Source organism: Typopeltis vanoorti, chromosome 14 (genome assembly GCF_054136105.1).
Source record: "Typopeltis vanoorti isolate ZY-2024b chromosome 14, IOZ_Tvanoo_1.0, whole genome shotgun sequence".
In the NCBI taxonomy this organism is placed as follows: Eukaryota; Metazoa; Arthropoda; class Arachnida; order Uropygi; family Thelyphonidae; genus Typopeltis; species Typopeltis vanoorti.
This window is the reverse complement of record NC_143562.1, coordinates 711,490-734,762: the sequence shown is the minus strand read 5'-3', so window position 1 is coordinate 734,762 and position 23,273 is coordinate 711,490. Positions and strand designations below refer to the sequence as shown.

Here is a 23,273-nt window from a genome sequence, read left to right as displayed (position 1 = left end):
CAAACTTGGATGTTTTGTAATGTCTCAAAGACATTGTCTAGATGTTCACATGGGGAATAATTATTGAAAAGCTTGAAGAAGGCCACAGAATTATTGATATTGTCTGAGAGTTTGGACTCTCACATAGCTTTATCCAGGCTCTAGGCAGTATTTCAGACAAATGGAATGTGTTCTGGACATTTGCTAAGAGGTCGCCCTAACTCTGCCACAGAGCATGAAGATGGATTTTTGGTTATAACAGCAAAATGTAATCGATGCACTACTGCAGTTCAGTCTGCAAGTCAGCTACATTCAAGCACAGGTATGCAGTTATCTCAAAAAAGTGTGACAAGATGCCTGCAACAAGTAGGCCCAGCTCATTAAAATACTAGAGCACATTTTCAATGGTGTTGTATCCATAAAAATTGGACAAGACACCAATTGGCTAATGTACTCATTACATATGCGAGTCATTTTAGTGTTTCCTCTGATTCTAAATGACATGATCTGGCATTAAAGTGGTATTGCTTACCATCATGAGCGCAATTGGAAGAACGACAGTATGTTGTGCCCTTTGATTGGAAAAGGCCTAAGAAGTTCGATTCTCATTGTGATGGGAGGAATCTTTAGCCAATCTCATATGGAGGTAGCAGGGTTTTTTCTCCTGTAAACTCGGGTTTTTCATATTGCATACAAACAATATGAAAAACAATATGAAAAGTCCAGCACTTCAGAACACGCAATTTACAGACAAAAAATACTAGTAGTGGTGGTGGGCAGTAGATGGCATTGATGTAGATTATGATGGTAGTAGAGGTTCGGTGTAGTTGGTGGAGTTGGTGATGGCGAGTTGTAGAGTAGGTGTCCTCCCTTGATGAGTCTTTGAACTCCTTGGAGGTGTCACGAAATAATAATAAATAATAATATTCTTGAAAAAGATAGATACAGCAGTGCTGGGGTCATAGTGTAGTGAAGCATTATGATTAATGGATGCAACAAGCTACAAGTGCTGGAAAAGTAACTATGACAGGTGAACAATATCTCAAAAACAACCAAGTGAAAAAAATTTCAATATCTATCTCTAATCCAAAGTATTTAAGGTGTGACACCTTTTGGCTACTTGTACATGGAAATATGACTTCTGCATTACTTTAACCTTGGTATCACTTCTGGGTCTGGCTCCCACTGATGAGACCTCAATAAAAGTCGTAACCAGTCTGGGTAGTTATCCTTTGCATAATGCATAGCATTATACATGTGCTTTGTATTATGATATACAAAGGCAAATGAGGTGAAATCATTAGCCTCTATATACGAGTTGTCCAGTCATGAAATTACTTCACATGCAAACATAATTCAGAAAATTTAGAAAATTTCAAACAAGAGAATGCAATATGTGGTGCCCGTGAATAAGTTATGTTAAACATGTGCTCCCACATTTTATTAGTGTCTATATACGTGTTGTCCAGTCGTATATAGACTCAAGGTTTGCACATGAAATTACTTCATGTGCAAACCTTGTTTGCTTACACTTGGATGAAGGATTAAACCAATAATATAATTTCTTGGCACCTTTAATTTATAGTATAACCAAGTGGAAAAACTTTCAACATGATAGAGACACATAAATTTGTAAGGGGGTTTATATCATATTAATATGGAAGAGATTTTTCTTAGAATGGTAAGAGATGGAGGAAGAACAAGAGATCATCCCTGAAAGTTCATAAGTTGATGATCTTTTGGCAAGGGAGTGAGAAGATTTTGTTGCACGTAGAGTAGCAAATTATTGGTATGCATTGCTGGAGTGTGCTGCCCACACACAATGTGAATGTATTTAAGCAATGATGGATGATGTGTGTGTGTGTGTGTGTGTGTGTGTGTGTGTGTGTGTGTGTGTGTGTGTGTGTGTGTGTGTGTGTGTGTGTGTGTGTGTGTGTGTGAGAGAGAGAGAGAGAGAGAGAGAGAGAGAGAGAGAGAGAGAGATCATCATGATGACCTTTGACTCCGTGAAGGCCTGAAGAATAATAACAATCTTCAAACTTCTATGAAAGCAGAAATCTGAAGATAAGTAGGTAGGCATGTGATAGAGATATGAGTTGATAAAAGGTATTTATCAGGTTAGCATTGAGGAAGTTTTTCATAGAATGCCAAGAGATGGGAGAAAAACAAAAGCTTATTCCTGGAAGTTGAGTAAGAAAGGTGTGAGCAAGGGAAGTCTGAAGATGGTGCTGATAATATTAATAATAATAATAATAATATTGATGATCTTATATTTACTTTTCAAATTTTTATAGACTGATAAATGTAATTTGTTTTAGAAATAATTAATAAGTCCGGAGTCACTCTGACAGAACCACAGGAAAACTACTTAGCCTCTAGGTATAGACTTACAAGAAATGAAATGGTTAATTATTGGGATTTTCTCTCAAAATTTATTTTACAAATTGATAAGAAGCCTACTAATGATCCATGGGCTAGGAAAAGACTACCAGATCGAAAGCCTCAGGTAATACATTATTATAATTTTTCAGTTACTTATAATGTATTTTGATATTAAATGGATACTAAATGACAATGTATTATGTAAATTGAAGCCAATGGGAATAGATGTAAAACTACTAGAAGCTGATTTTCATGGACAGATATCAAAAAGTAGTATGTGATAGTGTAGAATCAGGGAGAAAAGAGGTAGCCAGTACCCATCCAGGTGTCATGCCACATGGATGTTTACTTTAGCCATTGCTTCTTAATTTGAACAATAAGCATATTGAAAATGGTATGAAGTGGAATACATATTCATTCATTTGCTCATAACACTAAACTGAAAAAGGGAAGTAGTTAACATGTTCCATGGCAGGATATATCTTGTCCATGTTTCACATCAAGCTATAATCACATGACCATGTATTATGTCTCATCATCATTGGATATGTGCATTTTTATAAAGTTTTCTTCAATGTATATGGCATTCTGGTTTCAGTTTTTTTTTGGTAGAAGTTTGGAAGAAATAAAGGGAATCTGCAATATTTGTATACTAATGCAAGAAGCATTTGAAATAAGAGGAGAGAATTTTTGGCATTAGTCAGTGCAATCTCACAAAAAGTTGTAGGCATTAGTGAAACTTGGCTGTCAGCAGAAGATGTGGCTGGAATTGAATGCGATGGGTATTTCCAGGGAGGATAGAGAAGATAGAATGGGGGAGGGGTACTGTTGATGATAGCTGATGAGCTACAGCCAAAGAAAGTAGTATATCAAGAGGATAACTGGTAATTAGCTTAAGGAATTAACAACGCACATAAAGGATAATAATTAAAGGCAACTTTATGTGTGAATAATAGTTCATTTGAGGCGGTCTGGAAAGAAACAAAGATGAAATAGTGACCAACACAATTAAATATACAGTTGGTTGTGTTGCAACACATGCATCAGCAAATTAGTACAGTGAGTGCAGGGTTAGTGATTATTATGTGGGATTTTCATTATGGTGATATCAACTGGAAGGAGGAAATATCACATGGCGAAAAGGAAATTGAATTCATGCACCTTCTAAGAGGTAATTACTTGAAACAGCACATAACTATCTGATAGGTATCAACAAGTTGTGTATGCGATATCCAGGAAAAGGAAAGTCACTAGTGGAGTGCCTCAGGGGTCTGTTTTAAGGCCATTACTGTTTAGCTTGTATATTAATGATATTGGTGAAGATTTGGATGGGGATATTCAGTTATTTGCAGATGGTGCAAAGTTGGGATGAACCATGAAGAGTAGTGAAGATGTTGTGGCCTTACAAAAACACTTGAATAAATTGAGTGATTGGGCACAGAAATGGGGATGTGAGTTCAATGTTGCAAAATAAGGTTTTAAAATTTGGAAAACAAAGATGGGATGCAGAATTTATGCTTGGTAAGGATATATTGTTGGAGGTGGATGAAATAAGAGATCTGGGGGTGATAGTGGATAAGGATCTGAAATTTAGGGAACACAGAGAAAAAATTGTGAAGACAACACAAAGACTTCTGGAAATGATGCAGAGGACACTGACTTGTAGAAGTAGGGAGATTCTATGATTAGGCCACACATGCACTATTGTGCCCAGATTTGGTCACCTGGTTTTCAGAAGGATGAAGAGAGATGTTGGAAAGGGTCCAAAGGAGACTGACTAAGGTAGTTTTTGACCTCTGGAATGTTGAGTATGAGGAAAGATTGAGAAGATGTAATTTGCAGAGTCTGGTGGACAGGAGGAAGAGGGGAGATATCATAGAGACCTACAAGTTAGTAAGGGGTTGTTATAAGATCAATGCTGGAAAAGTTCTACAGAATATACAGGGAAATCGAGGGAGAACCAGAGGTCATCCCTGGAAACTGTATAAAGAGGGTGTGAGTAAGGGAGTGAGAGGCAGGTTTTTTCGAGCAGAGTTGTAAATGATTGGAATGCCTTGCCTGAGAGTGTGGTGTCTGTAAAGAGTTTGAATGTGTTCAAGGCACGATATGATGAGCTGTGTGTGTGTGTGTGTGATAAAAGGACCTCCCAGATGAGTCTTTGACTTCATGAGATCTTGGGGATAGTAATAATAGTAATAATAGTAATAATAACTGAAGCGACTCGTGGAGTGAGAGTGTTGGATCTAGTCATAGGTTCAGAGGACATATGCTTAAATAAAGTGTCCTCGTTACCTCCAATTGTTGAGAGAGATCATGTGGTATTGACTTGGGAGATTGCAAAATTTGTGGATTTCTCTCTTAAGAATGGGTATATATGGAACTACGAGTTAGGTAATTATAACAAGCTTCAGAGTGAGCTTACAGCCATTCCACGGCAGAATATATTGCAGGGGAAAGATGCTAGCAGTGCATGGGATATAATCAGCAGGTGTCTGAGGAAGGCAATATCAGAATATATTCCCGTGGTCAGGAAGGTAGGCGTTAGATGGATGAGTAGTAGTAGCATGAGGCTTGATCTGGAAAAAAAGAAAATGTTATGGAGAATTTACAAGGAGAAAGGCAATCAGTACGCCCATGAGCAGTACAAGGCTCAAGCTAGAAATGTTACCAGCAAAGTAAGAAAAACTAAATCAGATTATGAAAAGACCTTAGCCAAGGAGATCAAGGGTAATTCCAAAGAGTTCTTCTGCTATGTGGCAAGTAAAAGGAAGAATGACTTTGGAAGGATAACCTGAATGTGTGCTGATGGTACTGAGGTGACCAATTCAGATGTAATAGTAGAGTTACTGAGTGATCACTTTTCAAAAATCTATCACCCAAGTGAGGATATCTCTTTACCTGTAGCAATAACTAATGTGAGAATTGAAGTTAATAAATCAGAGGTACTTAGTATATTGCAGAATTTAAATGCAAACACTGCTGTAGGTTTAGATGGAATATCAGCTAGGGTCTTGTGTGAATGTGCAAAGGAATTGTCAACACCTCTTACTTGGTTATTTAACTTAAGTTTGAACTCTGGTATGGTCCCTAGGGGGTGGAAGGAAGGTGAAGTGGTTCCTTTGCATAAAGGTGGCTCTAAGACTGCGGTAGTTAATTACAGACCAATCACCATCTCGGGTGTGGTGGTAAAAGTATTGGAAAAGTTGGTTATGGACAGAATTCAAGCATGGGCAGATCAGAATATGATATCTATAGGGCCAACATGGTTTTGTTAAAGGTCGATCATGCCTTAATAATTTATTAACTTTTTACAACAGAATGACATCTGAGTTGGACAAGGGGAATGGATACACAGTGATACTTCTGGATTTTGGTATGGCTTTTAACAGGATACCACATGGAATGCTTTTGCACAAGTTAGAGCATGGGGATGGATACTAAACTGGTGATATGGATAAGAGAATGGCTCATGGAGAAATACTAGAAAGTAGTGTATGGCGGAGCAGAGTCCAGGATGAGACAGGTGACCAGTGGTGTGTCTCAGAGCTCTGTGCTTGGGCTGTTATTGTTTCATTTGTACATAAATGATATAGGAAATGGCTTGAAGGGAGATATTCAGTTGTTTGCTGATGATGCAAAGTTGGGTAGTGCAATAAAAAAATCAAGCTGATGTTGAGAGTTTGCAGGATGATTTAAATAAGCTGGCAAAATGGACAAAAGGTAATGGATGCCAGTTCAATGTGGAAAATTGTGAAGTTATGCATTTTGGGATTAAAAGATTACCAGCTGTGTACCACATTGATGGAACGGTACTCCAAGAGATTGTTGAGGCTAGGGACTTGAGGGTGGTAGTAGGGAGATGAAGTTCAGAGAGCACATTGCTGAGATGTCCAAGATTGCACGTAGGATTGCTTGGTTTTTGAAGAACACACTAACATCCAGAGATAAAGAGGTTATTATTCTCCCTTTATAAGGCATTGACACTTCCACATTTGGATTATTGTCCTCAAATCTGGTCACCTGGATTCCTTGGAGATGAGGAGGTTGTGAAGAGGGTTCAGAGGAGAGTGACTAAGTTGGTGAGTGATGTAAAAAATGCTCCCTACATTGATAGATTGAGAGCTTGTGGATTGCAGAGGTTGGTTGATAGGCGGAGAAGAGGGGATATGATAGAAACATTTAAATTACTGAAAGGTTTTTATAGGATTGATGCAGGGGAAATGTTTCAGCTATGTGATAGTGATGGAAGAACAAGAGGTCATCCCTGGAAATTAAGGAAAAGTGTGGTTAACAAGGGTGTGAGAACTAGATTTTTTGCTTGGAGGGTGGTGAATGAGTGGAATACGTTGCCTGACTCAGTTGTGAGTTCTTCGTCTGTAAATGAATTCAAGAAGAGGTATGATAGATATTGTTTTGATAGCTTGGGTCTACTGCGATGAGTCTACTGACTCCATAGAGATATCTGTAATAATAATGATAATAGTTCTAAACTGTTTTAATGATACAGAGCATCTCAAATGTAACTCTGTCTAATTTCAAGTTATATATATAGAAGTGATTATTTGCTTTACATAAATGGAAAGTGGCATGCTATATTATTATTATTATTATAAAGAGAGACCTACAGGGAGTCAGGGACTCCACATACTATCATACTATCATACTTATTCTTGAATTCATTCATACTGCTTGCACTCACAACATCAAATGGCAATCCATTTCAATCACGCATCATTATATGAGAGAAAAATCTAGACCTAACCCCCTTCTTAGCAGCATTCATTCATACATATTGAAAACATTGTAAAACATACTTCGGCTATGCAGAAGGGATATTATTATTATTATTATTATTATCCCAAGACCCCATTATCCCAAGACCACCTAGATGAGTCTTTGACTCCTAGAAGTCAAAGACTCATCTAGGACGTCCTTTTGTCATACACACAGCTCATCATACCATGCCTTAAACACACTCAAATTCTCTGCAGATACCACCCTCTAATGTAAAGCATTCCAATCATTCACAACTCTGCATGCAAAAAACCTGCTTCTCACTCCCCTGCTCATACCTTACTTATACAGCTTCCAGGGATGCCATCTGGTTCTCCCCTGATCTTTGTTTGTTTCGTTAGCTAACTGTTACTCATACTTCACTTTTCCTACCCTTACCAACCAAATCCATACTGATGGTCATTCATTTGGTGAGTGTCTTCAAGATAGTGTAGGAGTTGGGGTATTATAAATGTTTTTCAGTAAGCTGATGTAGGGAAGAATGAATTAAATGTCACTGTATAATTTTTAGACATGCATTTATGATAGGCATAATTTTTTAAAAACGTATAAGGAGAGGGAGAGAGATGTGTTCATGAAATATAAATAACTAACCAATAAATAACGAATCATGCCTGTATAAATTATTAGCTCAGCAAATGAACATAGGGAGTGCTACACAATTCATTGAACTAACAATGTTGATCTGATGATTCACCTATATATTCTGCTTGTTATGTGTGCTTATTTCTATATTTTTAATTTTTAATTTTTATTATACCTTTATGTTTTCTAAGAAAACATAAAGGGGTGCTTAAGGGTCAAAGCTGTATAACTGACAGGAGACCTCCACATAGCCTTTAAAGGAATGCAGAGAACCGACCAGGACTTCTGACCTAATGTCCAATCCTCACCTTCTCGTGGTGTACCCTGTTGGGTATCTACTTTGATACTGAACGAACGAGGATGGACTGGCAATTTGGGATTTAGCCGACCAAATTGTATTCTTATTGGTTAAACCAAAATAAAAAATGATGGTACAACACGACAAAATTTCATGCCGGCTGGGGCGTCGCCCAGTTAAACAAGGCCCACGTTGTTTTCGCCAGGGAACCAGGGCGAACAGCGAAAAGTCAGCTACTGGAACAAATCTGAAAACAAACCCCAACTCAACATCACCAGAGTTAAAGATCGGTACTATCAACGTAAGAAGCATGAATGGCAAAGAAATGGAGCTAGCTGAGGAATTAGATAAGTACCAGATCGACATAATAGGGGTGATTGAAACAAAAAAGACCAAAACTGGTGAGATCTTTCTAAGCAATAAATACAAAATGTTATATTCAGGCAATGACAATCAAGGAAAAGAAGGAGTAGCCATAGTATTCAACACAAAATACGAGGTTAATCTTCTTGAATATCAGTCAGTCTCAAGTAGAGTAATGTGGGCAAATATGAGAATGGGGAACTGGACAATGAGACTCATTTGTGCCTATGGTCCCACAGAAGGTTCTACTAAGGTAGAAGTGGAGGAATTTTTTGAGGCGTTAGAAAAAGCAACTGACACAACGAAAAAGGAAAAGTTGGTCCTTGTAGGGGATCTAAATAGCAGAGTAGGAAATGATTGTGAGACATACAAAAATATTTTGGGAAAATTTGGAGAAAAGAGCAAAGCTAATAATAATGGCAAATATTTGTTGGATTTCTGCTCAGGACATGGACTGGTTATTACTAACACCATGTTCCAACATAAAAATGTGCACAAATTCACATGGAGAGAAGAGGCTAGGAATAAGAAAAGTCTCATTGACTATGTTATTGTTGATAGTGATGTTTTCTCCCTGGTGCAGGACAACAGAGTGTACAGAGGATTTGAAATTGGAAGTGATCACTATTTAGTCTTGAGCAGGATAAAATTGAATTTCATATTGAAAAGAGTAACATGTAAGAAAGTTTTAAAGCGAATAAAAGTTGAGCATCTCTCAGATGTGAACTGTAGACTAAAATACAGAAAGATTATTGAAAAGAAAATGAAAGAGTTTGAGAACAGGAATCAAACCTTGGAGATTCAGTGGCAAACTCTGAAGAAAACATTGATGGATTCTGCCTGAGAGGCATGTGGTGAGGTTGTGTGCAAGGATAAAAAAATCAGAACTCCCTGGTGGACACAGGAAGTTAAAGAGGCAGTGAAGGAAAAGAAGAAAGCATATCAAAAGTTCCTGGCAAATAAGTCAGCTTTTACTCTTACAGAATACAGAGACAAATGTAAGAAAGCTAAACAGTGTGTAAAACTAGCTAAACAAAAGTCATGGGAGGACTTTGGCAAGAATATAGAAAATAAATATCAAGAAGGTGGCAAAATATTATGGTGGTTGTTGAAGAAGCTTAGGAATGGATAAAAGAGTGCTGTAAAAGGAATTAGAGATGATAAAGGTGACATGAAAACAGGAGAAAAAGATATCCTTGAAGTATGGAGTAATTACTTTGAAAAACTGCTAAATGAAACAAGCAGTGATGACAGCACAGTGATAAAAAACACTGACCAGGCATGCAGTCAGGAATACATATCCATACTTGAAGTAGAAAAAGCCATCAAAGGCTTGAAATGTGGAAAGGCAGCAGGAGTAGATGATATTCGACCAGAAATGCTGAAGTATGGTGGTATAAGAGTCTTACAGTGGCTGCACTGCATAGTTCAGAAAGCCTGGACAGAGGGACGAATTCCCGATGATTGGAGTAGAGCTCTCATAGTGCCCATATATAAAAATGGAAATAAAACTGCATGTGAGAATTATAGAGGTATTTCCCTACTGAGTGTTCCTGGCAAGATCTATGCAAGTATACTTGAGAAACGGTTGAGAAGAATTGTGGAAGAAAAGCTTGGTGAAGAACAAGCTGGATTCAAGTCAAATAGAGGCTGTCAGGATCAGATCTTCACTTTACGACAAATAGTCGAGAAAACATGGGAATATAACAAAGATCTGTATTTAAGTTTTGTCGATTTGGAAAAGGCATATGACAAAGTGCCAAGAGAGAAGCTATTCAATACGCTGCAGTTATATGGTGTCAATGGGGCATTATATCAAGCAATACTTAGTCTTTATTTGAGTTGTAAGTCAGCAGTTAGAATTGAAAGAAGTACAGGAGGATGGTTTAATTTTAAATCTAGTGTGAGACAAGGATGTACATTATCTCCTCTGTTATTCATTATCTATATGGATCACATTATGAAGGAATGTGGTATTAAACCTGATATCAAAATTGGAGATGTTAATGTCAGCTCTTTGCTTTATGCGGATGATGTTATACTTCTAAATAAATCCGCTACAAGTCTGCAAGATTCTCTGACTAAATTGAATAGCTGTTGTAATAGATATGGTGTGAAGGTCAGCAATAAAAAGACAGAGACAATGAAAATAGGCAGAATCATTGAAAATGTCAACTGTGTTGTGAATGGAGAACCTGTGGAACAAGTAAAACATTTCAGCTACTTAGACACGATTTTTACTGAAGGTGGTAAATTAAATATAGAAATAGACAAGAGAATCAGCAAAGCTGGTATGGTGGGAAGTCAATTGAATAAATTCATATGGAATAAGAGAGAAATTAGTCGGAACACTACATTAGCTGTATACAAGACAGTGTTCAAACCAGTTTTAACTTATGGATCTGAGAGCTGGGTCAGAAGTAAAACACTTGACCAAAGACTAGAGACCGCAGATATGAGAGTCCTGAGAAAGATTAGAGGCGTGAACAGATGGCATCAATGGCAATATCATATTAAAAATGAGGATATTAGGAAAGAACTTGACATTGTCAGCATCCAGGAATGCGTTAGCAGAGCTAATCTCAGGTGGTATGGTCACTTAAATAGAATGGGAGAGGAAAGATTAGCAAAACAAGTGTTCTCTGCCAGGTTGGCAGGAAAACGACCCAGAGGAAGACCAAGATATAGGTGGATTGATACGGTACAAAGTGCCTTAGATGATAGAAATATAAGATCTGATAATGTTGGAGTATTGACAAGTAACAGACTGATTTGGCGGAAAATTGTAGATAGGAAGTTAATAATGATGTAATTTTTTCATGTAGTACTGTCATATCCTCTACACCCCTTGAGGGTACATGGCAGGAATTTGATGATGATGATGATGATGATGTTTTCTAAGAAGAATTTTCTTTTATTCAGTAATGATTATTATGATCAGTATATGCTTTTTTTACATATTAATAAATCCCAGATATGCTAATATTTTGTTGGCAATCACCAGATGCAGTTCATTTCTTGTAAAATATACATGATTCATGTTTGAATTCCTTTTTTATTCACTACATCTATTCTTTCTGAAGAATGGAATGAAAATATCTTTGTATAATCAAAAAACCTCCCATCACAGACCTAAACCATATTGAACGGATACAAGCAAAACAAAACAGAACTTTTGTTATATCACTGGATGTAATCCTAGATGAATCAGAACAGTAACAATTAGTCTATGTATTTAGTGACAGAATAATCAGTGCAATTAAAGACAAATAGAATGAAATGACACTGTATAGAATAAAACACTATACAGAGGGCACTATACGACATAGGTACAAGCAAAACAAAGCAAAAATTTTATTATACTGCTAAATACAGTATCAAAACTAATAAAATGTCTTAACATCCTATTTCAAAATTTTAACTGCAGGAAATATATGGACACACTTGTTCATAATGCAGTCATTTGGAGGAGACAGCCCTGTGGTATGCCACAGGGCTGCATGCTTTGGTCACTGCCACGTTAATTTATACAATAATGATATTGGGAATGATTTGAAGGGGAACATCTATTTGTTTATTGATAATGGTAACTAAAATGACGAACAGAAGAGTAGTTAACATGTTCATGCTGAGCTGTGTCTTATGCTCATTGTGCCTCAGATGAAAATTAACATGACTGTGTATTATGAATAAGATGAACAAGGAGAAAAAGAAATAGCTAGAGTTAAGCATGGAAAAGTCATATCAAATAAGTGGTGTCATTTGAATTAGTTATAAATCCAGGAATAACTTACTATGTTTGTATACAAATACTAAAAGAGTAAGAAACAAGGCAAAGGAAATGGTTGCATTAATTGGGTCTGTTCACGCAAAAATTATTGGTATAAGTGAGACTTGGTTGGATGAGGATGACATACTGAGAGGAATAGAGATTATTATTATTATCAACAAATACCCCATGGAGCCAAAGACTCATTTAGGAGGACCTATTATCATACACATAGCTCATCATACTGTGCTTTAAACACACTCAACTTCTCTGCAAACACCAAACTCTCAGGCAAGGCATTCCAATCATTCACAGCTCTGCAAAAAAATCTGCTTCTCACTCCCCTGCTCACATCCTCTTTTAGAGTTTCAGGGATGACCTCTGGTTTTCCCTAATCTCCCACTGTTTTCTGTAGAACCTCTCCAACATTGATTCTGTAACAACCACTTACTAACTTGTAGGTCTCTATCTCCCTCTTCCTCCTATCCACCAGACTGTAAATTCCATCTCCTCAATCTTTCCTCATATTCGACATTACAGAGGTCAGAAACTACCTTAGTCAGTCACCTCTGGACCCTTTCCAACATCTCTTCATCCTTCTGAAAGCCAGGTGACCAAATCTGGGCACAGTAGTCTACATGCAGCCAAATCAAAGCCTCATACAATGGAAATAACAATCTTCCTACTTCTTAAAGTCAGTATTCTCTGCATCATTCCCAGAAGTCTTTGTACTGTCTTCACAATTTTTGCAATATGTTCCCTAAATTTCAGATTCTTATTTACTATCGCCCCAAGATCTTACTGTCGGAGGTGGAGTTTCTCCACCCCTGACAGTATATCCTCACAAAGCATAAATTCTGTGTCCCATCTTTGTTTCCCAAATTTTAAAATCTAACATTTTGCAACATTGAACTCACATCCAAATTCCTGTGCCCAATCACTCAATTTATTTAAGTCTTCTTGTAAGGCCACGACATCCCAACTTTGCATCATCTGCAAACAACTGAATATTTCCATCCAAATCTTTGCCAATATCATTAATATACCAGTTAAACAGTAATGGCCCTAAAACAGGCCCCTTAGGCACACCACTAGCGACTTTCCTTTTCCTGGATATTGCTCCCCATACACAACCTGATGATACCTATCAGATAGCTACTCTCTCATCCAATGCTCTAATCTAATATCCAACCCCATCCACTCTAGTTTTATTATCAACTTATCATGTGGTAATCTATCAAAAGCCTTTCCAAAATCTAAGTATGTTACTGTGTATACCTCTCCTCTGTCCAAGGAAACAATCACTTATTGTAACAAGTAAATAGATTACTAAAACATGACCTCCTTTTAGCAAATCCATGCTGTCCATCAAAGATAATACCATTGTTTTCAACCCAATTCTGGATCCTAGATCTCACAAGCTTCTCCAACAACTTAAACACAACACAACACCTGATACACAGATAGGCCCTAATTTGATGCTTGAGTTCTATCACCTGCTTTATGAAGTGGCACAATCTTGTCCTCCTTCTACTTCTTAGGATCTTCACCCAATGCGAGACTCATATTAAAAACATATGTCAAGGCAGTTGTCAACTCCCTGGATCATGTTCCACAGCCTTATTATCATCTAGTTTGCTCAACTCCCCCATACATCTCTTGCTCACTTACAGTCAGTCTCTCCTCCCCATCATCAACTGCTCTCAATCTCTCCATGAAGTCACATTCACAAGACTGAAAGATCTTTATGAACTGTTCATTAAGTATCTCCACTACATCTTCCACAACAGCCTTTATACCATTTTCTCCAATCAATGTCAACATTCCATAATCAATTTTTTTTACTGGCTACATGTTGAAAGAACTCCTTAGGATTCTTTTTGGATTCATTAACTAATATTTTTGGATTCATTAACCTCACTTTTGCTATCCTTACCAACCAAGTCTCCCATCTTGCCTGGTCTTTGTAATCCTCATGGAATTGGTTATGACCACTTCTCTTATGCTGCCTCCATAATGCCCTTTTTCTCTGTATCACATGCTTAATCTCTTCATCCATTTCACACCTACCTTATTTAACCTTCTGATCCTTGGAATATATTTAGACACTGCTTCTACTAGTTCTTGAAAATCCCCCAAGAAAAGCCCCTTGAAAATCTGCATCGATCTCTTTTACAGCTAACTCCTCATTCCATGCTATGTCCGCAAGCTGTCTCCTTAGCTCTTCATAATCACCACACCCCTCTTGTAGTTCCACATATATCCCTTTCTCATAGGGGTCCTCACACTGCTGGCAACTACCCAGGTAATCACCTCATGGTCACTCTCATCAATTCGTGAGTGATTTGACACCTCATTTATGATTACATCCTCTGATGAGATGGAAAGGTATGATGTATTTTGTGAAGTTAGAAAGGGTAAAAAGGGAAGTGGAGTGCTATTGATGATAAAGAAAGAGTTATGTCCATACAAATTAGAGATGCAAGAGGGAAATAGTGACAGTAGTTTTGAGGCAGTATGGTGTGAGATAGAGGTGAATAGAATGAAATACTTAGTTGGATGTTGTTTGTTATAGACCTGGTAATGTGGATAGTAGTGATTATGAAATGTATAATCAAATTTGCCAAACAAATAAGAAAAGGGTGATTATTATGGGTGATTTTAACTATGGCCATATAGAATGGGATGATAAGATAGCAAATGAAAGGTAAAAAAAAAAAAATGAGTTTCTAGAGTTTTTGAGGGACAACTACCTCAGACAGTATAACAGATGACACACAAGGACTGAGTGTCTTGGATTTGATCATATCATCAGAAGATGTAATTATAAAGGAGGTGTCAAATCACTCTTGAGTTGGTGAGAATGAAAATGAAGTGATTAACTGAGTGGCTGCCAGCAGCATGAAAACCTCTGCGAGAAAAGAGTATATGATATGTGGAACTACAAGGCTAGTGATCATGAAGAGCTCTGGAGACAGCTTGTCAAATCACTCTTGAGTTGGTGAGAATGAAAATGAAGTGATTAACTGAGTGGCTGCCAGCAGCATGAAAACCTCTGCGAGAAAAGAGTATATGATATGTGGAACTACAAGGCTAGTGATCATGAAGAGCTCTGGAGACAGCTTGCAGGTGTAGCATGGAATGAGGAGTTAGTTGGAAAAGAGATCAATGCAGCTTGGGGGATATTCAAGAACTATCTAGTAGAAGCAGTGTCTAAATGTATTCCAAGGGTCAGAAGGTAAAATAAGGTAGATGTGAAATGGATGAATGAAGAAATTAAGCATGCATTACAGAAAAAAACGCATTATGGAGACAGCATAAGAGAAGGGATAATAACCAATTCAATGAGGATTACAAAAACCAGGCAAGCAGGGTGACTTGGTTGGAAAGGATAGCATAAGTGAAGTATGAGCAGCAGTTAGCTAATGCAGCCAAAAATAATCCTAGGGAATTCTTTTAATATGTACCAAGCAAAAAAAAGGAATGATTATGGAAAGATGACATTCATTGGAGAAAATGGTATAAGCACAACTACTGCAGAAGATATAGTTGAGATACTTAATGATCAGTTCATAAAGGTCTTTCATTCTTGTGAATGTGACATCATGGAGAGATTAAGAGATGATGAGGAGGAGAGATTGACTGTAAGTGAGTAAGAGGTGTATGGGGAATTCAGCAAACTTTATGTTAATAAGGCTGTGGGAACTTGATAATACATCACCACATATTCTGAAGGAATGTGCCATGGAGTTGACATCTACCTTGACATATCTTTTTAATACGAGTCTTACATGAGTTCCAAAGGAGTGGAAGGAAGGCAAGATTGTGCTCATTCACAAGGGAGATAATAAAACTCAGGCATTGAATTATATGCTTATCTGTGTGTGTCAGGTGTTCTGGTTAAGTTGTTTGAGAAGCTGGCAATAACCAGGATCTAGAAGTAGGTTGACATTGACAACAATGGAATTATCTTTATTGGACAGCATGGATTTGCTAAAGTGAGCTCATATTTTAATAATCTGCTTATTTATTATAAAAAGGTGATGGCTTCCTTGGACAGAGCAGAGGGACACACAGCAGGATACTTAGATTATGCTAATGCTTTTGATAGATTACCACATGATAGGTTGATAGTCAAACTAGAACAGATGGGGTTGGATATTAGATTAGTGCATTGGATTGGAAACTGGTTGTCTGATAGGCATTAGCAAGTTTTATATTGGGGAGCAATATCCAAGAAGAGGAAAGTCACTAGTGGTGTGCCTCAGAGGTCTGATTTAGGGCCATTGCTGTTTAACCTGTATGTTAATGAAATTGGCAAAGATTTGGATGGGGATATTCAGTTGCTTGCAGATGATGCAAAGTTGGGATGAACTATGAAGAGCAGAGAAGATGTTGTGGCAATACAAGAAGACTTGAATAAATTGAGTGAATGATCATGGAAATGGGGATGTGAGTTCAATGTTGCAAAATGTAAGGTTTTAAAATTTCGGAAACAAAAATGGGATGTAGAATTTATACTTGGAATTAAGGGACACACAGAAACTACCTTAGTAAGTCATCTCAGGTCCCTTACCATCTCTTGTTCCATTGTATAAGGCTTTGATTAGGCCATACATGGACTTTTGTGTAAAAATCTGGTCACTTGGTTTTCAAAAAGACAAAGAGATGTTAGTAAGGGACCTGAGATGACTTACTAAGGTAGTTTCTGATCTCTGGAATGTCGGATATGAGGAAAAGTTGAGAAGATGCAATTTACAGAGTCTAGGAGATAGGAGGAAGAGGGAGTGATATGATAGAGACCTCAAGTTAGTAAGGAGTTGTTATAGGATCAATGTTGGAGACGTTTCACAGCAAACAATAGGAGATCAGGGGAGAACAAGAGGACATCCCCGGAAGCTGTAACAAGAGGATGTGAGCAGGGGAGTGAGAAGCAGGTTTTTTTTGCATGCAGAGTTGTGAATGAGTGGAATACCCTGCCTGAGAGTGTGGTGTCTGCAGAGAATTTGAGTGTGTTTAATGCATGGTACAATGAGCTGTGAGTATGACAAAAGGACCTCCTAGATGAGTCTTTGACTCCATGGGGTCTTGTGATAATAATAATAAGAAGAAGAAGAAGAAGAAGAAGAATTATCCCAAAAAAAACTGTAGGACTAGAAAATTAACTAGTAAAAATTGCATTAAGGCTAACAGAAAAAAATATTAATTGTAGAAATTTAAAATAATGCAAATAACTCAAAGAGATTCTTCAGATGCAGTGGGGTACTTAAAAAAAGAGGATATGAACCACAAACTCAAATAATAACAACCAATCAGATTTAATTATCCAAGGAAAAAAAAAACTGTTTAGGAATTAAGACAGTATTTGGAGAGGCAACTGAACTCATCACAATCACTACCAAATGAAATCTTTACACCAGAAATAAAATGAAATAAAGAATGTTATTAAAGCACTAAAAATAATTAGGCAGCTAGTGAAACTAAATTGTAGCAGAACATGTAAAATTTTGAGGAAATCTTCAACTGAGATTTATAAACTTATCATGCTAATATGGCATATGAAAAAATCCTAGTTAATTTGAATACAACTATATTGCATTTTTTTTTTCTAACCAACATTCCATGATGACAGTAACTATAGAGGTAGCTCCCTCTTGGGCACTTGCTACAAAATACTATCCCCACTGATCTAGAAAAGAGTTAATGTATTTACTTCAAACATCATCAGAGACTTTTACTGTGGCTTCTGCAAGGGAAAGTCCACAATTTACCATATTTTCATGCTTTAACAACTGTTAGAAAGCATCATGAATTTGATAAAGAATTACATCTAGTATTTGTGGACTATAAAGAAGCAGATGACAGTATACATGAAGTGCACTATGGAATGCAATGAGACTCTTTTTAAAATACCACAAAGTATGTAAATATGATACAACTATAAAATCACTACACTCTCCGTAAGGTATGTTTCCTATAGGAATATTCATCAAGTTTTGAAATAAAATCTGGACTTCGCCAAGATGCTCGGGCACTGGCCCTGTTCAACCTAGCCTTGGAAAAGTCATATAAGTCTAAGTGAGGATGGTAATGAACGGGAGAATATCCTGTTGTCTTCTGCTGATGACATCATTATCCTTGGGGACTCTTTTCAGGATATTATAAAACCCATATCTAATTTAATTAAGGCAAGTAAGCCTATGCATCTTGTTATAAACTAGGAAAAGGGTAAATACCAGAGGGATTCAAAAGTTCTGATAATTACCAAGACCAAAAATGATATTAAAGCAACTGAAATAGAAAATTAAACTGAAATCTCCATATGAAATTGATTGATTAATTCAACTTCAATTGAAAAACCACATAGCCAGCAAAGATTGGTCGATTGCTAGAGCCTCTGCTACTAATGGCTTACACAAAACAGTTAAGCAAGTTTGAGCGCAATTAGTAGTTGGAAGGGATTCAATCATTCAATGCTGTTTGCACACTCTCCCTCGATGAGTCTTTGGACTCCCTGGAGGTGTAACATAATAATAATAATAAAGATTCCCCTTGTCACACCGAGAATTGTTATGCATTTCTTAGCACTCGTATAGTAATATAATATAGTATAGTACTACAGTACTATAGTAATATAATAATAATAACTTATTAAACATTATTATTATTATTATTCAGGCCTCAATGGAGTCAAAAGACTTATCGTGGGAGGTCCTTCCTAAGAACATAAAGTCTATCAAGAATCATCGAGGGGAGGTTCCCCCTAAGAAACACAAAGTCTATCATACCACTCATTAAACTTATTGACTGTTCTCGTCCTCACCACTCTATCAGGCATTTCATGGCTCAACCACCCTCCATGCAAAGAAACCACTCCTCACCCTCTTGCTCACAGTTTCCTTTCGTAACTTCCAGAGATGGTCTCTTGTCATCACTCCTTCCCGCTGTTCAATCAAGTGAAAAAACTCCCCAGTGTCAACCCTGTAACCACCTCTCAACAGTTTAAAAGTCTCAATCATATCACCTCTCCTACTTCTTCTATCCGCCAAACTCTGCAGTCCACATTCCCTCAGCCGATTCTCATAACTATCCTTGTACAGTCCTGAGACCATCTTTGTCATCCAAATCAGATTTGGTCCCCAAATCCTGGGGACCAAATCTGAGAACAATAATCCAAGTGTGGTCTGATCAGAGACTTATACAACAGAATGATAACCCTCTTATCTCTGCAGGTCAGTGTCCTTCTCATAATTGCAGCAATCCTCTGTGTTACCTTCACCACCTTTGCAATATGTCCCCTAAACTTCAGGTTTCTATCAATCATCAACCCCAGATCTCTTGTCTCCCCAACTTCCTCCAGTATAACTCCTCCCATAGAGTATGCAGCATCCCATCGATGTTTTCCCAACCTCAAGACCTTACATTTTGCTGCATTAAACTGAAACCCCCATTCATTTGCCCATATATCTAGCTTATTCAAATCCTCTTGGAGGGCTATCACATCTGCACTATTACTAATAATCCTTCCCAGCTTTGCATCATCTGCAAACAACTGAATATCCCCTTGCAATCCACTGGCAATGTCATTGATATAAAGGTTAAACAATATAGGTCCTAGTACTGAGCCCTGTGGGACCCCACTTGTAACCTTCTGTCTCCTTGAAACTGCTCCACCATACACAACTCTCTGATACCTATCAGAGAGCCAATCCTGAATCCAGTTGACCAATCTGACATCCAGACCCATGTGTTGCAACGTAAATATCAGCTTATCATGTGGCACCCTGTCAAATGCCTTAGCTAATTCTAAGAAAATTCAGTATATGCTTTTCCCTCATCTAATGTTCTTGTAACTTTATTATAAAAGGCTAGCATATTGCTAAAACAAGAGCACCCTTTCACAAATCCATGTTGACTCTCACAGATAACATTAACCTCATCTGCCCAGTGCTGTATACGGTCCCTCACTACTTTCTCCAAGATCTTAACAACTACTGATGACATGTCAACAAAAATGTTTGCTGACAGGAATACAAGACTTACCACACTCTGAGCAGCCAGCCAAGATAGGACAGAATAGAGAGCGACTATATTGAATGTCTGTAAATGTCATGTTGTTAGTATTTGATTTAAGAATATGTGTACAGTATACACAACCTTTGAAATGACCCTCGTGTTTGTATACTGCAGGGAAAGAAGTCGACATCCCAGTGGACCAGGCGCATTGCAACAATGCACGTGCTTGTATCCAGTATAAATTGGAGGGCTATGATGCTCCCAAATCAGTGCAACTGTGGTGAGATGGCTGCGAGAAGGGAACTGATGGACTTTGAAAGAAGTGTTGTGATAGGATGCCATGCTACAGATCTATCTGTTCAGCAATTTGTTCACAAATTGGGCCATCTGAGGTCAACAATCAGTGATATCACCCTTAGATGGAATCACACAGATCAACTGCAAGTGCTGCCCTCAGTAGATGACCCATCACACTCACTGAACATGACCATAGGGTGCTACAAAGGATAATGTGAAAAAACAGCCACCTGTTGGCCAACATGATGTATGTGCAGTCCTGGGCATCAACTGCAACATTTGAGGCTTACATGGGTTTCCATGGTAGGAATGCAATATGCCATCCCCATTACTCAAACCAGCATGCAGAGTCGTTTTCATGTGGAAGATTCAAAAGCGGAATTATGGAGTATCAAATCACGCTACACCCTCCATCGAGTAGATGGATGGCTGGGGATGCCCAGCAAACATCACCTAACAGAGCGCATAATCCCAACTATGAAATTCATAGATGGCAGTGTGATAGTATGGTCCTGTATTTCCTGGTTTGGCCTCGGACCTCTGTGGTGCAATGACCATTGAACTCCAAGAAGTATCTGAACATTCTAGACAACACAATGCTATGTGGCATTTATATAGAACTGACCACTGTTTCTTTTAGCAAGACAGTGTTCATTGTCATTAAGGCTGCTGTAACTGGGTGGTTGTGTGGACATGAATGTCACTACACTTGGCTGGCCTCCACAGAGGCTTGACCTCAACCCTACTGAACATCTTCAGGATGAACTGGAGCATCTGGTGACGTCAAGGGGCATTCCCCCCCCCCCCCACCCACACAACAGTCCAGGATCTCATTACATACTTACAGGGAGAATGGTCCAAAATTCCCACTGATTGCTATTGTATGCATGTGGAGAGTATGCCTGGTGGGATTGTTGCAGTCATTGCATCAAAAAAAAAAAAAAAAATTCCTACATCTTAATAAGGTGGGTGTCATGGCTGTTTGTTGTTCACATTGTGATGTCCATTGACAATATTTGGTGTACTTTACTTCTTTCCAAGCAGTGTGCTTGTGTGTGTGTGTGTGTGTGTGTGTGTATATATATATATATATATATAAATGTATGTAAGTTTATATATTGTATGTATTCATGTTGTTATTTCAGGATATTTTAGGAACTGAATCAGCTTTTTTTAATAAGGTGTTGATAAAAATGAAAAGCAAAGTGGTGAGGCATTGGAGAGAATTGCGCCAGAATTTTAGACGTAAAGATCCAAAGATGTCAGGCATAATAGAATTTTCTGACTTTAAAAGCAGTCTTGCTAATGTTGGAATAAGATTATCAGAAGAGGACAGTTTCCAGTTATTAGAGTATTATGATCCCAATCTGACAGGAAAAATTATGTATAACGAATTTCTAAGAGCATTTGTCAAATCATAATTTTATAACTGGGATTTTTTATCCCTGAATTTCTGAGAATGTAAAAATTAATAAATGTTACATTTGTTCAGTTTATTTGGCCCATTTTTATTCTACCATGTCGGAAGTATTGTAGTGTAGTAATTTTTTTAGATTTTTGGGAAGTGCAATGTTCTAATATATTATTATTATTATTATTACCATCCAGGCCGCCACGGGGTCAAAAGATTCATCGTGGGAGGTCCCTCCTAAGAAACACAAAGTATATCAAGACTCATCGAGGGGAGGTCGCCCACTAAGAAACTCAATCTCTATCATACCACTCCTTAAACTCATTGACCGTTATCACTCTCACCACTTCATCAGGCAATACATTCCATGGTTCAACCACTCCTCACCCACTTGCTCACGGTTTTCTTTCGTAACTTCCAGGCATGGACTTTTGTCATCACTTCTTTCCTCTGTTCAATCAAGCAAAAGAACACCCTAGTGTCAACCCTGTAACCACCTTTCAACAGTTTAAAAGTCTCAATCATATCACCTCTCCTTCTTCTATCCACCAAACTCTACAGTCCACATTCCCTCAGCCGATCCTAATAATTGAACAGTCCTGAATCTTTGTTATCCACCTTTATACCCTTTCCACAGTTAATTTATCCCCTTCAAATCCTGGGGACCAAATCTGAGAACAATAGTCTACGTGTGGTCTGATCAGAGACTTATACAAAAGAACGATAACCCTTTTATCTTTGCAGGTCAGTGTCTTTCTCATTATTGCATGAATCCTCTGTGTTACCTTCACTACCTTTGCAATATGTCCCTTAAATTTCAGATTTCTATCAATCATGAACCCAGATCTCTTGTCTCCCCTACTTCCTCCAGTATAACTCCTCCCATAGAGTATGCAGTGTCCCATCGATGTTTCCCAAACCTCAAGACCTTACATTTTGCTGCATTAAACAGATACCCCCATTTACTGGCCCATCTATCTAGCTTATTCAGATCCTCTTGCAGAGCTACCACATCTGCACTATTATTAATAATCCTTCCTAGCTTCGCATCATGAATCCTCTGTGTTATCTTCACTACCTTTGCAATATGTCCCCTTGCAATCCAAGGACAATGTCAATGATATAAAGGTTAGACAATATAGATCCCAGTACTGAGCGCTGGGGAGGCCCCAACTTGTAACCCTCTGCTTCTTTGATATTGCTCCACCATACATTACTCTCTGATACCTATCAGACAGCCAATCCTAAATCCAGTTGACCAATCTGACATCCAGACCCATGTGCTGCAACTTGAATATCAGCTTATCATCTGGCACCCTGTCAAATGCCTTTGCTAAGTCAAGGAAAATGGCAGTATATGCCTTTCCCTCATCTAATGC

The 23,273-nt window shown here is 37.9% G+C and overlaps 1 protein-coding gene across 1 annotated transcript; it reads left to right on the top strand.

Annotated features, from left to right (window-relative positions):
• Window positions 1–1,964: 1,964 nt before the first annotated feature.
• LOC150099117 (EF-hand calcium-binding domain-containing protein 6-like) lies at window positions 1,965–21,904 on the top strand. The gene is made up of 2 exons (XM_090404491.1): window positions 1,965–2,485; window positions 21,629–21,904. The coding sequence occupies exons 1-2, from the start codon at window positions 2,381–2,383 to the stop codon at window positions 21,902–21,904; spliced, it is 381 nt and encodes a 126-aa protein (XP_090260617.1). The 5' UTR covers window positions 1,965–2,380.
• Window positions 21,905–23,273: the final 1,369 nt, after the last annotated feature.